At 41.8% G+C, this 14,442-nt stretch overlaps 1 protein-coding gene across 2 annotated transcripts in view; it reads left to right on the top strand.

Annotated features, from left to right (window-relative positions):
* The window catches only part of Znf462 (zinc finger protein 462), a 131,017-nt gene extending 116,776 nt beyond the window's left edge, over positions 1–14,241 (top strand). For both annotated transcript variants that reach the window (XM_048783244.1, XM_015492220.2), the window contains 3 exons: positions 4,279–4,411; positions 10,051–10,174; positions 11,355–14,241. In XM_048783244.1, the coding sequence (XP_048639201.1) occupies positions 4,279–4,411; positions 10,051–10,174; positions 11,355–11,565 (468 nt within the window). In that variant the 3' untranslated portion in view covers positions 11,566–14,241. The remainder of the gene's footprint in view (positions 1–4,278; positions 4,412–10,050; positions 10,175–11,354) is intronic.
* Positions 14,242–14,442: the final 201 nt, after the last annotated feature.

Here is a 14,442-nt window from a genome sequence, read left to right as displayed (position 1 = left end):
GTGCTTGCCTGGCATGCACAAGGCCCTGGGTTCAATCCCTAGTGCTGCACAAAGAAAGAACATATATGGCTGCTTTCACCTGCGGAAGGCTGCAAAGGACCCACCCAAGTTCATTCTCTCTTTATTGTGGACCTTTGGGGAAAACATGGTAAAAAATTGCTTTTCATCTCCAGAGAAAAAAGTAAATCACCTTCAATATGTTCGCTGTACCATCAGGAAGTTAGTCAGTTACCTACCAATCACCAGGTCTGAGAAGTAGTGCAATCAATTCAGAGGCCAACTGGGAAATATTGGAACTTTAATAAAGTCTATACCATTTGGTTTTGACCCTTTAGTTTCACATCTGGAAATTTCACTTATAAAATTGAAATTTACCATGAAAGCAAGGCTTACTTACATACAGTAAGATTTATTACTCAATTTTTATTGTGAAAAGCCAGAAATAACTCAATATAAATTCATAGGGGAATAGTGAAGTAAACTATAGCATGTCCACATGATGATAATGTGATACAGTGATTAAAGTTACATTTATTCAGAGAACAATGTGTAGGCCATTTGAGGTGCAATAAAGCAAGTGGCACACTTGCATGTTTTAATATGCTATAGAAATGAAAATAATCTATATCTATCAGGAATACATTAATGTAGTTATATAAAGGTTGTTATCTATATATTGTTAGCAGTTTTTATATATAGGTCATCAGGCTCTAATGGGTTCTTTTCTATTTTCCAAGTTTTCTGTGTGAGCCTTGAAATGAAAGAAAAAGATAAAGTGAGGATACCCAGTCGCTAGAAGGAGAGAACAACATTCACTGTGATCTGGACACTTTGCGGGCCTTCTGTGTAAAATGCAGAAAAATCTGTCCTCAGAGCATGGAGCTCTGAGGAGGAGAGGCGCGACATCAACAATTACCTAATGTGGTGGGTTCTCAAAGGGATGTGTTGGTTCTTTGGAATCATAGAGCAAGGACATTTAACCTGGGAGCCAGGTAGGGGAGGCCAGGCTGGAAGACAGAGCCAACACAGGAAGGGCATGATTGAGAGTTAAAGACCGAAGTAATGGCAGGTCCAGAAGCGCAAAGTCAAGAAAAAATGTGAATTTTTATCCTCAGGACAAGCAGAGACATTTATAAAGGGATTTAAACATTTTTTTTCAAGATGGCTTTGACCACACTAGAGAACGGCTACAAGAAGAGGCAAGAATGGAAGCTGGTAAACCAGCCAGGGGGGCTGGGGTTGCAAAAACCCAGGTAAAAATCATGATGGGCTCCGAGTGCAGAGCAAGAAGGGAGTCTTCCTTTTGTGTTCAGATGAATATTTGGATGGATGGCTTAGGGATTTTAAATATAGTAATAACACTATAAAGGGTTTTGATTTTTTTTAAATCTTCTAATTACATAGCAAAAATTTTATATTTTACTTTTAAATTTTTTAAATTTGCCTCACAAAAATTGTAGAAATCTTCAGGACAAATAAATCCTGGGTTATCCCAGGATGAGCATCCTCCCATGGAAATGTCATGTACTATTTTAAAAATTGTGCAGAATCCAAAATGTTAACAGTTTTCTAGTAAAGGGGATGATGGCTACGGGAAAATGGACAAATACGGTTCTTTAAGAAAAAAAAAAAAGAAGGAGGGGGAAAAATAACATTTGGTTTGGTGACAGATCTCCTTCTGTCACTGTGAGCTCCATGAGAAATGGGAGCTCCAGTAAGGACCAGGGCCTGCTCAGCCCTTGGGGAGTCCTGGATGGATGGATGGATGGATGGATGGATGAATGAATGAATGCAAACAGCTGAATTAAAGAAGATGGGTAAAGGCTGTTCCTTGACTTTCTTCTTTCATCATTTTTGTTTCCTGGCAACTCCCCACCCCTCCTCTCCAGGTACAGATTTACAGTGTCCCTGGTTACTAAAGGTGGGAAGTAAGTGAGAAAGTGGTCTAAAAAAGGCTGTCTTCTAAGTACTTACTAGTCACTTAAAAATAGTTTTCTTCAAACATAGTTCAAAATTTGGTGAATTGGAACCTTGCCCACTTTACTTGAAAAACTAACAAGCTAGGAAACTTTTATTGAAATATTTGTCATAAATGCTATTTGGTGAAAATGTAGACTTTGTGGCCAAACATGACTTCATAAATATGCATTTACAATGGTTATTGTAAGCATTTCCAAATGCCAAAATTGGAAAAGACCCATTCTCCCAGAAAGGGGAAAGAAATTACATTTGCGGGGGGGACTATTGTGTTTCAGGTACAGTGCTAACTTTGAAAATGTAGTTAATGGCTAACCCTGAGCTTGAACTCACGTCTGTCTGACTTCATAAGTCATGTCCCTTATGCCACTTCTTTTTGCTTTTATGTGAGAAAAATAAAAATTCATAGAGGTTCGTATGGATGAGATATAGTGGATAAATCTTTAGTTAGCAAGATGCAAAAGACCTCAGAGACTGTTTCTGTGAACTTAGAAGAAAGTGAAGTAAAGGTTCTGAGCTTGACCTCTTCCTCCTCCTTCTCACCTTAGTCTATTATTTTAAAAATATATATATTTACACACACACACACACACATACATACATACATACATATACATATATGAAAGAGGAAAACAAGAAGTTGTCTTCTCTATGTGTTTTAATGGATTGATAAAGACATCTGGTCTTTTTGACTTGTTTTCAAAGTCGACTGATTTCATGAATTCCATTCTTATAGTAGATCTGTGTATTGTTTCTCCTGTTTTAAAGAAGCTTTGTCTCTGAGTTTTCTTGCTCCTTTTTGATGTACCTGTCTCCCCTGTCTGTTGGTCTCAATTCTCTCTCTCCCTCTCTCCCTCTCTCCCTCCCTCCCTCTTCCCCTCCCTCTTCCTCTCTCTCTCTTCCTCTCTCTCTCTCTCTCTCTCATTTGTCAAAGTCAGTGATGATGTTCCCATCTGCCAGACATATGGAATTGATGGTGCTCAGCAAATCTTTGTTCCAATCTGGTCCCAGAGAATATTTTGGAATTGTCTTGTAAATTCTTTCTTTTCCTCTCCTGTGCCCTCATTACACTCTGTCTCTACTGTGGCAACCGAGAAAATCTGCCTTGTGATCTAATTAATGATGTCTGCCTTCCCTCTTGAACTGAACTGTGAGCCTCTGGAGGCCAGATCCAAGTCTTGTTGATCTTTGTCATGCCCCCTCCCCTGGCCTCCAATAAGGGGCGCTTACACAGAGGAGTAGCTGTGACTGGTTATTGACTGGAGCTGAGCTGGGCATTGGTATGAGTCCTGTGCCACCTTTTCATTCCTAACAGTCCCACACATACCACTGGAGAGGTTCCAGAAGTAGATTAAGGAAGAAGGTGAATTTTGCACCGCCATTGATCTAAGAACCAAAACAAAAAAAAATCATTCAAGACTTTTCTTATATGGATTTCTGTTTCCCTTGAATGATATTTTGAAGATGGCTTAGCTTCCCATAGTATTCCAACCACATTTTATATGAACAGGAACCATAGTTAACCCTTTGAAAGGACTTTTAATAAGTTAGTTGTTGGGCTGGGGTTGTGGCTCAGCAGTAGAGCACTTACCTATCATGTGTGAGGTCCTGGGCTTGATCCCCAGCACCAGATATAAATCAATAAAGTTATCGTGTCCACCTTCAACTAAAAAAAAAAAAAAAAGATTAAAAAAAAAACATTTTTCTCAGATAATCCCAGCCTTGATAAATAGGCTATGGGTCAGCTTCAAGTGTAACAGCTAAACCAGTAATCATAAAATGGTCTTCCATCTAATTCAAGTGTTCAGAGTTCAGTCATTTGTCTTCTGGCCAAAGCTGGAACAGCCTACAGCCCCCAGTTGATGGACCATGGCAAAGAAGGGTCTGGTTCTCAATGCTAAATGTTTGCCCGGCTTCTTTACCTCTGAAGTGTTTGAACCTTAGGTAGTTAATGAAAGTCACACCTTGGAATTCAACTCAGAATGTTTATTTATTGAATGCCGCTTACTCTCTACTCTGTACTCGATGGTGCATCTCGCCTTCTGCTCTCTGTACTCAGGTTTCTTAAGAAAACAAGTGTGGTAACTAAGGTCTGGTGTTGACAGTTGCAGTGAAAACAGTGCAAGGTGGAAGCCAAGGACAGAATCACAGTAAAGAAAAGGACCTTTGGGGCATCTGGGTTGTTGGGTCCTGGTGATAAAAGCACCGTCACAGGAGAATGATGTTGGCGAGGTCTCCACCAGGGAGAACCCTGTGCGATCTGTGGTTCATTGTTCCCTCGTCTGTTTGGACCTTTTCCAGGTAAGCCGTAACTTTGAGCTGGTTGGACGGGTTAACTTGGATCAGCTGGAACAGATGAAGGAAAAAATGGAGAGCTCCAGCAGCGATGATGAGGACAAGGAAGAGGAGATGAACAGCAAGGCTGAAGACCCAGGTTAGTCTCGCCCTGCGCTCAGTCCCAGATGGCACCCGGCGCGTCCATGGTGAGGACAGAAGGGAGGCAGGAGGTTGCTGAGAGAGTAACAGAAGGAATGATCCCTCTTAGTTAAGCAGCAGAACAGACTGCCTCCAAGAGCAGGGGCCGTGTCTCTGTAAACTATTACCAGCTCTAGAAACTCCAAGGAAAACAGACCCGGGCTCCCGAATCATACATAGGTGGGGGGGGTCGGTGGTCTGTGGTTTGTTTTTAACAAGGAAAAGTAGTGTCTTAGGATCTTCAGAATGAGGACAGGCAGGCAGCATGATGAATGACTCTGTCAGGCTATCAAGAAACCCAGTGAACTTGGAATTCATCATTTCATTTTGCAAAAAAAAAAAAATACCTGGGCCCTCTTTTTGCATCCCCCTGCTGGGCCCATCTCTTAACCCCCTTGGAGCTGTTTCCACTTTGTAAGAGGGAGCGAGACCACATCTTTCATTCCACCGGGCATTTACAGAATGAACTGGGGAAGATACCATTGGACACTGAACCTCTTTTTCCAACTTCCTGCCAAGCTCTAATTATTCCAAAATAAAAAGGTTTCCAAAGTATATTTAGGTGTAGATACAATTTGTGGTCTAGAGTGTTGTTTTTCTCTGTTGTTCATCATAGACTGTTGTAGAGATCCCCAGACTACACATGTAAGAATATGGGTTGGAATGTGTTACTTTAGTTATTATAATCAAAAGCCTATGGATAACATAGATATAAGAAATAATTATTAGAGATCTCATCCCAGGTGTGAGAAGAATAGTGTTAGTTGCCGTGACTGAGCATCATTACATGCCAGGTTCAGTGTAAGGGATTGTATTCAACCTTTTCACTTTTTAACTTTAAAATTGTAGGTGTTAGCCTTTGATATTGTATTTTAACTATTCATTTAAATTTTTATTTATTTTTCGATTGTGAAATAAAAATTATAGACATTTATGGCATACAGCATGCTGTTTTGAACTACATATATATTGTGGAATGGCTAAACCAAGCTAAAACTTACACATTGCCTCACATACTTATGTTTTGTGATGATAACATTTAAAGTCCATTCTTAGCAATTTTCAAGAATACAATATGTTGTGTTTCATTGTAGTCATCATGTTGCTCATTAGCTTTCTGAAACTTATTTTTCCTCACTGAAATTGTGTATGTTGGGACCAACATCTTCCTGGTTCCCCGTTTCCCCATCCCTTCCCGCCTTGGTAACCACCATTCTTCTCCTATGAGTTTGACCTTTTTAGATTCCACGTAGAAGCGAGTTGATTCAATGTTTGTCTTTGTGCCTGGCTTTTTTCCCTTATGTAATATCCTCTAGGTTCATCTCATGTTGTCTCAAATGACAAGATTTCCTTCCTTGTTAAACTGACGTGGGTATATGCATCACATTGTCTTTATTCATCCACCGATGGACACGTAGGTTGGTCTGTATCTTGGCTTTTGTGAACATGCTGCCGTGAATGTTGGAATACCTCTTGCACATTCTTGTCTCATTTTCTTTGGCTACAGACCCAGCAATCCCACTGGGACTGTTCCTTTTTTTTTCTACGTCCTCTCCAGCATTTGTTATCTTTCCTCTTTTTGATACCGGCCATTCTCCCAGGTGTGGGGTGATGTCTCGTTGTGTTTTCAGTTTGCATTTCCCTGGTGATTAGTGATGTTGAACATTTCCATAGAGGTTGTCTTTTCACTCTTGTTTCTTTGGCTGGGCAGAAGCTTTTAGTTTGATATAATCCCATTTATCTTTTTTGCTTTTGCCTGTACTTTGGAAGTCATATCCAAAAAAATCCTTGCCCAGTCCAGTGCCTTGAACTGCTTCCCCTACACTTTCTTCTGGAAGTTCTATAGCTTCAGGTCTTGTGTTTACATCCTATCCATTTTGAATTATTTTCTAATCTCATGTGAGATAAAGTTCTAGTTTCATTCTTCTGTAGGTGGATATCTAGTTGTTCCATTTACAAAGGGACTGTTCTTTTCCCATTCTGTTTTCTTGGCAACTTTCTTGAAAATCAGGCTATAAACGTCTAGACTCTATGCTGTTACGCTGGGCTATGTGTCTGATTTTATGCCAGTACCGTGCCATTTTGATCATCTTAGTTTTGCAGTAGATTTGGAAAACTGGGAGTGTGATGCCTCTGTCATACTCTGTTTGTTCAACCCTGATTTGGCTATCTCGGGTCTTTTGTGGCTCTATAGGTAGTTGTAAAGATTAAATAAGGGCTGGGTGTAGCTCAGTGGTAGAGTACTAGCGCGGCATGCACAAAGTCCTGGATTCAAGTCTTAGTACTGGAAAAAAAATTAAATGGGATAACACCCAAGACCTTAGCTTATTATCTCAGTACTTAGAACATAGTAATCACCTAATAAATAATAACATTGCATATTGTTATTTTACAAATAGGACAATGAAGTTCTCAAAAATTTAAGAACTTGCCCAAAGTGTGTCTGTCTCTCTCTCTCACACACACACACACACACGCACACACGCACGCGTGTGCGCACACACACACAAATTACATAGTTGAATTGGGACTTTGGCCCCAAAGGCAAGACTTTTTATAATATCTATCGCTTGCCCAATCCCTTGGGCAGTAAAGTGTTCTCTATTGAAGGGACTGTGGACCTGACATGTGTGAATTTGTGGCCCACAGGGCCTTGTCCAAGGTCGACTTGTGCAGAGTGCCTCTGTTTTTCTTGCTTGGTCAGTCTGCAAGCCTGAGGAAGCCTGTTTCCTTCTCCCCTTTCCTGTTTCTCCCCTGCTCCCACCCACCCTCCAGGTAACCAGAGGACCATGGTTTTGCAAAGTAGGGGGTTCAGTTTGGCCTTTGAACCTCCATCTAAGACAGGTGACAGGGACTGACAGCCCAGGTGTGCCAGATCGTGAAAAGCCCCAAGCCTCTGGTCAACCTGGAAAGTACACGAACAAAGAAAACAATCCTCGCCATCTAGGCCGGTGGTTCTTGGGAGGTTTACCACTTCTATTAGTAGAGGTTGGGTTCACCCATCCTCTCAAGGGAAATGGTGGTGACCTGAGAAGCATGGCCTTTCTTCTCCTCTTCTTTTTTTAAACCCTTTCACCCATCTGTTCTTCACAATGAAGCCTTCACATCTGTGCACTCCAAGGAGAACACTCTGGGAGAGGATGCTTCTGACAGAGGGTATAAAGGCTTCTTGTACTTCATGGTGCTGTGGGGCCCTGCCACTCCTCTTCAGGAAATAAATTATTCCTCACTGGATATTAGGACTCCTCCTGGTGTCCAAAACTGTGCACATGCGCACATTATTTTAGAGGTGATAAGCATTACAGAGACAAAACCCCTTCTAGCCCTTCCTTTCCCTGTGGCTCATAAATAAATAAATGGAAATTAGAAGAAATGACAGTTGGGATGCCTGTGGGACAACCAGGCTCATTGTCCCTGCTTGTCCAGCTTGGTTGCCCCTTTTTCAATCGACTCCGTAGCATCAGACAACAGATGGACTTACCTGGGAAAGTGTGGTGTCCACATTCACAAACCTTAACCACTGGACGGGGGAAAGTCCTGGGGTAGAGAAACAAGTATTCCTCCAGAGGTGGGCAGACTTTCCTAAGTGACTTCCAGCCACGTCAATGGGAATGACAAGCCTAAACCTTCCCTTGCCTCTCACCCACCCTGCAAGAACAGCCTTCTTTGTCCCGTCACCTTTGAATAGACCTAGAATCAATTTCCCACCTTCACTGCAGATTCTTGCCCATCAGACAATAGCCTCGGGGTGTCTTTGCCAGACATTCTGGGTTGCAGGAGCAGAGGGCGGGAGGTGGTGTTAGTGTAGCTCTCAGGCTGAGGGAGAGCTATTTGAAGTGTGACAGGTAATGAGTGGCCTCCTCCTTTGAGGATGAAACTTAGCATTTGCCTTTGGAAAGAACAGATGAGTGGCTTCATGTTTCCTGGGGGTAAAGGAGCAAATGCACGAGAGCATTTTCCTCGGTGGCAATTTAGCCTTTCATCAGATACCCTCAATTTAGGGAGTTCACTGTCTCCTGGCTACCCATTACCAACCTCCTTTCCAAACACTGAGAGCTGGAGAGAGGACTGAACAGTGGGCCTGCCCAGGGTGCGGGGAGGGAATTTGAAAGAGGGGAGACCTGGCATGAAGAAATCAAAATGAACCCGAGGCAGATCCTCCCGCCCCGCCCCCTCTCATTATGCAGTCGGGGAGGAGTCAGGAAGGCATTCTGTTGATTTCTTGCCCAAGATAATCCCTGCTAAGGAATTAATGCGCAGAGCAGATGGTGCTGTCTCATTTCCAATGAAAAGAATCAAGGAAGATAGTCTGTGCAATTATTTTTAATGGCTTGTGTGGTGATCTTCTTAATTTGTGAGAAAATGTTTCATCTTTTGTGAAAACCGGCCCCGTTCACACAGCTCTTTGTGCTGGAGATTAAGGCATCTCAGAGCTCCCATCCTGTTAACATCATCCTGAGGATTTTGTGAGATGGGTTATTTCTACCAGGAGACGGCTTCCTATGACATCGTGTGTGTGTGGGGGGGGGGGGGCCCAGAGTGGTCAGGTACAGAGAAATGATCAGCATTTCCCCACACACAGCTCTCACTTTGCCGTGTGGCTCAGAACCATCTAGTCCTGCTGTTTATTAGTCCCCTGTGAAGATGTGGCCTTGTATGCTACAATGAAACACAAGTACAGGCCTGGAACTTACAAGAGCCTGAAAGCCATATAAGCTGTCGTCTTTGAGTGTGCCAGGATGTGTGGCCTGGAAACAGCCAGCTGGTTACATTTATCAGACCCCTAAGATGTGCGCAGCACCGTGAAAGAAACAGAACAACTAGTATTTGGTGTTTACGACAGACCCGTCCAGACCTTTCCAAAAAGGTCTGTAGAGCCCCCCACTCATGAATGTCACTGAGGAGTAGATGGCAGTCAGCTCTGCCCAGGACCCTGGAAAGCCTGGCTGGGGACATGCCTTCCCATTCTGCCCCCAGGTTGTCTGGATTCGTGGTCATACCAGATTCTTTCCTCGTCGATCTCATTCGGGGCTCCCAGCCACCCTGTGAGGTGTTCATGATGCTCTCCATGACAGGTGCCCACCAGGCATGAGGCTTTGGCCTCACGTGGAACAAGGGAGGAAAGCCCTGGGGTCTATAGCCATGACTGGGTTGAGTGCTTTGGGTCACCTCTATTCATTTTAGTAAGCAAAGATAAACCTGTGTCAGGTGGAAAATGAATAGGTGCCACATTGTGGGGCCTGATGCGGAGCCTACATAGGAGGGCGAGGCTAAAGAGAAGAAAATGCTCAGGTGCCTTTGGAATGGGCAGAGAGGACACTTCTGGCAAGAAAACCCTGGACTCTTTGTGATAGAAGCTGCTGGGGTGGGTGTGAGAAAAGATGGGGGAGGCTTGGGGCCCAGAGCCAGTAGCAGTTCCGGAAAGCTGTTCAAGAAATGCCCCCCTGGGAAACCTGAAGACAGGGTGAGGAGCCTGGGGATTGCTTTCCCTGAATGGCCTTCCAGGCCAGGGGGAGGTGTTCCCAGGGAACGGAGACCCACCTTGACGTCCCCCGACTCCCATAAGACACTGGTAACACAAATGCTTTCTCTTTGCAGAGCTGATGAGATTTGGTGACTGTGGGACTCCGATTAACACTGAGAAGCGTTTTCCATGTGAATTCTGTGGACGGGCATTTTCACAAGGCTCCGAGTGGGAGAGACACGTGCTGAGACACGGCATGTAAGTGGAGACATCCCGACAACAGCATTGTCCAAAGTGAGAGGGTAGGAGGGAGGCCGGGCTCGTGCATTCCCTCCCTCCCTCCCTCCCTCTCTCCTTCCTTCCTTCCCTCCCTCCCTCCCTCCCTCCTTCTCTCCTTTCTCCCTCCCTCCCTCCCTCCCATGATCTCCCAGCACAATGTTGATCCCTCCTTGTCAACTTTCTAGGTCATGGGAGGAGAGACAGTTGTGAGGAAGGGACCAGGTTTCTCCTTCTCTGTTGGTTTTTTAAGTGGCTATCCAGGCACAAGTCAGGGGAGGGAGAACCATCATTATGAATGACACACCCCATGCCAGCCCACAGGCACAAGTATGGTGTTTGCTCCGTCCAGCATCCCTTTAGTGTGAATTGGGGTGTAGACATCTGGCTTTTGTTCCTGCCTCTGTGACTGACCATTCCCTGAGTGCCTCGAACTTGCCTTTGCCCTGCCTCGAGGTCAAAGCCAGCTTCTGCCTTCCTCCCAGGTCATTGAGAGCACACCTGTCAGATATTTCTAAGATCCATAGTCTAAAGTTGTCCCCTCTCCAAGGTACCTCTAGTTCACCAAACAGAGAAGCTGAGATTTGGTCCTTTCCTGAGGAAAAAAAAGCCCCAAAACATTGAGTTTGGCAACTTAACAGAGAATTTATCTAGCTTCCCAAGATGTATGCAGGTTCCAACTTCAGGTTTTTACTTTTTGGTTATTTCAGCTATTTGTTTACTGGTCCTGTTCAGTAAAGCTTTTAGTACCTTTTTGTCTTAATAAATATAGTCGATCTCAAAGTTTCTGGGTTCACCTGATAAATGTGAGCATGCGACAGTTCTTGCTCTTTTACCACTCCTGACTTTGTAGAAGAGATAACCTAAAATTATTATGTTCATCTGGAAACAAAATATGGTGTAATTGAAACACAGTACAGTAGTGGATATTAATGTAAGTTCAGATCTTAAAAAAGTAATTGACCTCAGTATTACAGATAGCAAGGCCCTTCTTTGGCACTGTAGTTATATATTGTAGCCCTATTCAAAGGAAACCCCAAAGGCTTTTTAGGATGGTGGAAATAGAGACATGAGGGTTTTTTTTTTTTTTTATATTTAATTAGGAAAAGCCTATATACTCATCTGTCTCTTCCATGCCTGTTTCCCCCACCCCCTGCCCCAGGGCATTGAATGACACCAAGCAAGTGAGCAGAGAAGACATCCTCCCAAAGGAGATAGTGGAGGACAGTGTCAAGATGCCCTCCATAGAGGAAAAGGAAGATGACGACGAGCCAGTTGGAATAGACTTTTCCCTAAAGAGTGAAACAGTAGCCATCTGTGTAGTAGCTGCCGACAAATCTCTCCTAGAGAATGCAGAGGCCAAAAACGAATAAGAGTTTGGTGAAATTCTTAATCAAACCTTACTTGAACCGTGATGAAAAAGTGGGAGGGCCGGCGTGGGCTTGAGAAGGGGGGGACAGAAAAAACGAGAAGACAGAACAAAGCTGCTTTTTAGGACTGAACAATCTATTTTCAAAGCACTGGTACCTGTGTGAGTGAGTATGTAAATTAAAGTTATTTAAATGGTTGGAATATGTGGCTCCTTTTCCATCACTCCATCTTTTTCTTCGGGATCTTCACCATGGAAGTTTTATTCATGGCGGATATGGAAGCACCTTCGTGGGCACGGTGCGCTCCATGGCGGTCTTGGACAGTGTGTGCAAACAAGCTCCGGAGACAGTACAAGACTTCTCATAGGGAACAACTTTTTGACGCACAACTTTCGGTGCGTTTTTCTAGTTTTAATACCTTAAGCTTTTTCAAGACCTAACTGCAGCCGCTTTGGGAAAAAAAAATAATAATAATAATAATAAAATAAAACAACAAAAAACAAAAACAGAAAACAAAAAAAAAAAAAACTGCTTTGCATAAAACAGTCACCTGTTTCCTAGTACCTCAAACTTAACCAAGGGAATTCTCTGCATTTGTCAGTACTACCTGTCGTCCTTGTGGTTAAATGTAGAGAGAACTGCTGGGCAAGATGGTGAATGGAGAAAAAAAAAAGAGTTTTAAAGAAAGGAACACAAATTGTGCTTAAAATCCCCACGTGGGTTTTATTTCTTAAAATACTGTGATTTTTTTAATTATTTTAGTAAAAAACAAAACAAAAAAAAAGAAACAGACTTTAATTATTAGATAACTGTTTGTGAATTGTCATCCTTTATTCCAGGTAAGCTGTTTATTAGTGTTCGACTATAATTTAGCATTTGGTAGTTCCATGTGAGCTGATTTTAAAGTGCTCGAGCCGTTTCGTTTGCCACGTTTATTTCCTATCAAGTTGAGTGTTACAAACACAGCACAATTCAGTTTTTTTCATATAAATTGTTTCTTTTTGTGTGTGTGTGTTGTTATTGTTGTTTTAATTTGGGGGGCAAGGGAGATTTAGTTTTTTGTGAATAGGAATGTTTTTATTTTAAACATGAAAATAACAAAGAAGTTAACTTTTTTTTCTTTTTTCTTTTTTTTTTGTTCATTTTTTTTTTTTTTTTTATTTAACTAAAGAACCAAACTTTCGGCACAGCTATGCAGCTCGTGGGCCAGAGAAGAGGTCCTCTTCACCCTTCTGTTGCTTGTCAAATTAACACATTATCCGTCTCACACCAATAATTTCTGTTAGGATGGGCTGGCTTTTGTGTGTGATTTTTTAAAAATCTGTGTTTTTGTTTGCCTTGCGTTTTGGGGGGTTCTCATTTATTTGGGGGGGGACGAGGGGATGTGCTGGAATCCCATCCCTTTGGCGAGAGTGGACAAGAAATGACATATATCCTACAAGGAGCCTGGAGAACTACTTTTTTTTTTTTTTTTTTTTAATCTAGCTGCCAGCTGCTGTTTCCCCATATTAGCGTCTTCTGGAGGGAGCAGCTTAGACTAAATCTAAGTCTACATTTATAATATGTTCTGATTGTGAACAAAGGGTTTCGTTCCAAAAAGTAGAGAAGAATTTTTCTTGAAGCCTAGGTTTGTAGAAGCCCATGTGTGTGTTAGCTTGGTTGTGCATGGATGCGTGCGGGCGTGCGTGTGTGTATGTGCGTGTACACACGTGTGTGCGTGAGTCTTGGTTTTCATGTTTTTGTTTTTGTTTTTTTTTAAACTTGGAAGGGTTGGGGGAGGGGGGAGGGAAGAAAGGGAAGGGGGATTGCTGACGACAGTGTCCCACACAGCTTCAAATGAAATCCATGGAAAGATGTTGCATTTGTGGAATAAGTGCTTACTTGAAAAGCATGTTCTTCTTTTATTTTCTTGCTGTTAAAAAATTTTTATTTGTAGGACTTTAATTTTTTTTTTTTTTTAGGGATGGGGGGCCATCATGTGGAAACCAGAAAATGGGGAAAGTGTGGACTCTCTAGACAAAGATTCATTTTGTGTCTATATTTGTTTTTAATTGGCCTCATTTCAAATGTATTAAACAGTTCCATACCTGGATTGGGTGTTTGTAATGATTACCAAAAAACAAACAAAAACAAAAAAACAAAAAAAAAAAAGGAAAAAAAGAAAATAATTGTGACATGCTTTTATCACTACTTTATTTTTCAAATAACATGTAAATATTGTAATCCATTGGATTTTGTTTTGCTAACCTGTTAATAAAAATATGGGACCATTATCCTTTTAACAAGGCTAGAATGTCATTTTTTTTTTCTTTTTCAAACATATACCTGATATTTTGTGACCGCACATTTTGGATGCATTATTATAATTCTGTTGACTGTAATGACATAGAATTTACAACATTTTTTTTGTTGTTGTTGTTTAATTTATACAGAGGACATTTTTTTTCAGAGCTTGAGAGAAGAAAATAAATAGCAGAATGATAACCTATTGACTACAATAATCAGTGTTTCCCAATACTTGGTAAAAGATGAGGGAGATTCTGAGTCCTTGAAGCCAAGGGTTTAAAAACAAAAACAAAAAACAAACAAAAAAAACCACAAGTAGGTTATTCAAGTTGTTTGCAACATACATTTTGTAATGAAATGTGAGAAATTAATAAAGAATTTTTTTCACATGTGTTTATGTCATCTGTTGTAAATCATTTGTGGATATGAATTCCTTCCTTCAGATAGCAAGTGTAGAAATGATACAGCATTGCCTTTCAAAGCTTGTGCACGAGAGGTGTTTTAACCTGCTGAATCTACACAAGTGTGAACAGCAGAGGTAAAATTAAGGTGAGGTGTGGGCTAGAATTCTAAAATGCTAGCATTTCCACATCA

Source organism: Marmota marmota, unplaced genomic scaffold (assembly GCF_001458135.2).
Source record: "Marmota marmota marmota unplaced genomic scaffold, marMar, whole genome shotgun sequence".
Lineage (NCBI taxonomy): Eukaryota > Metazoa > Chordata > Mammalia > Rodentia > Sciuridae > Marmota > Marmota marmota.
Note: the sequence above shows the minus strand (reverse complement) of the source record. Positions and strands in the feature narration are given on the sequence as shown.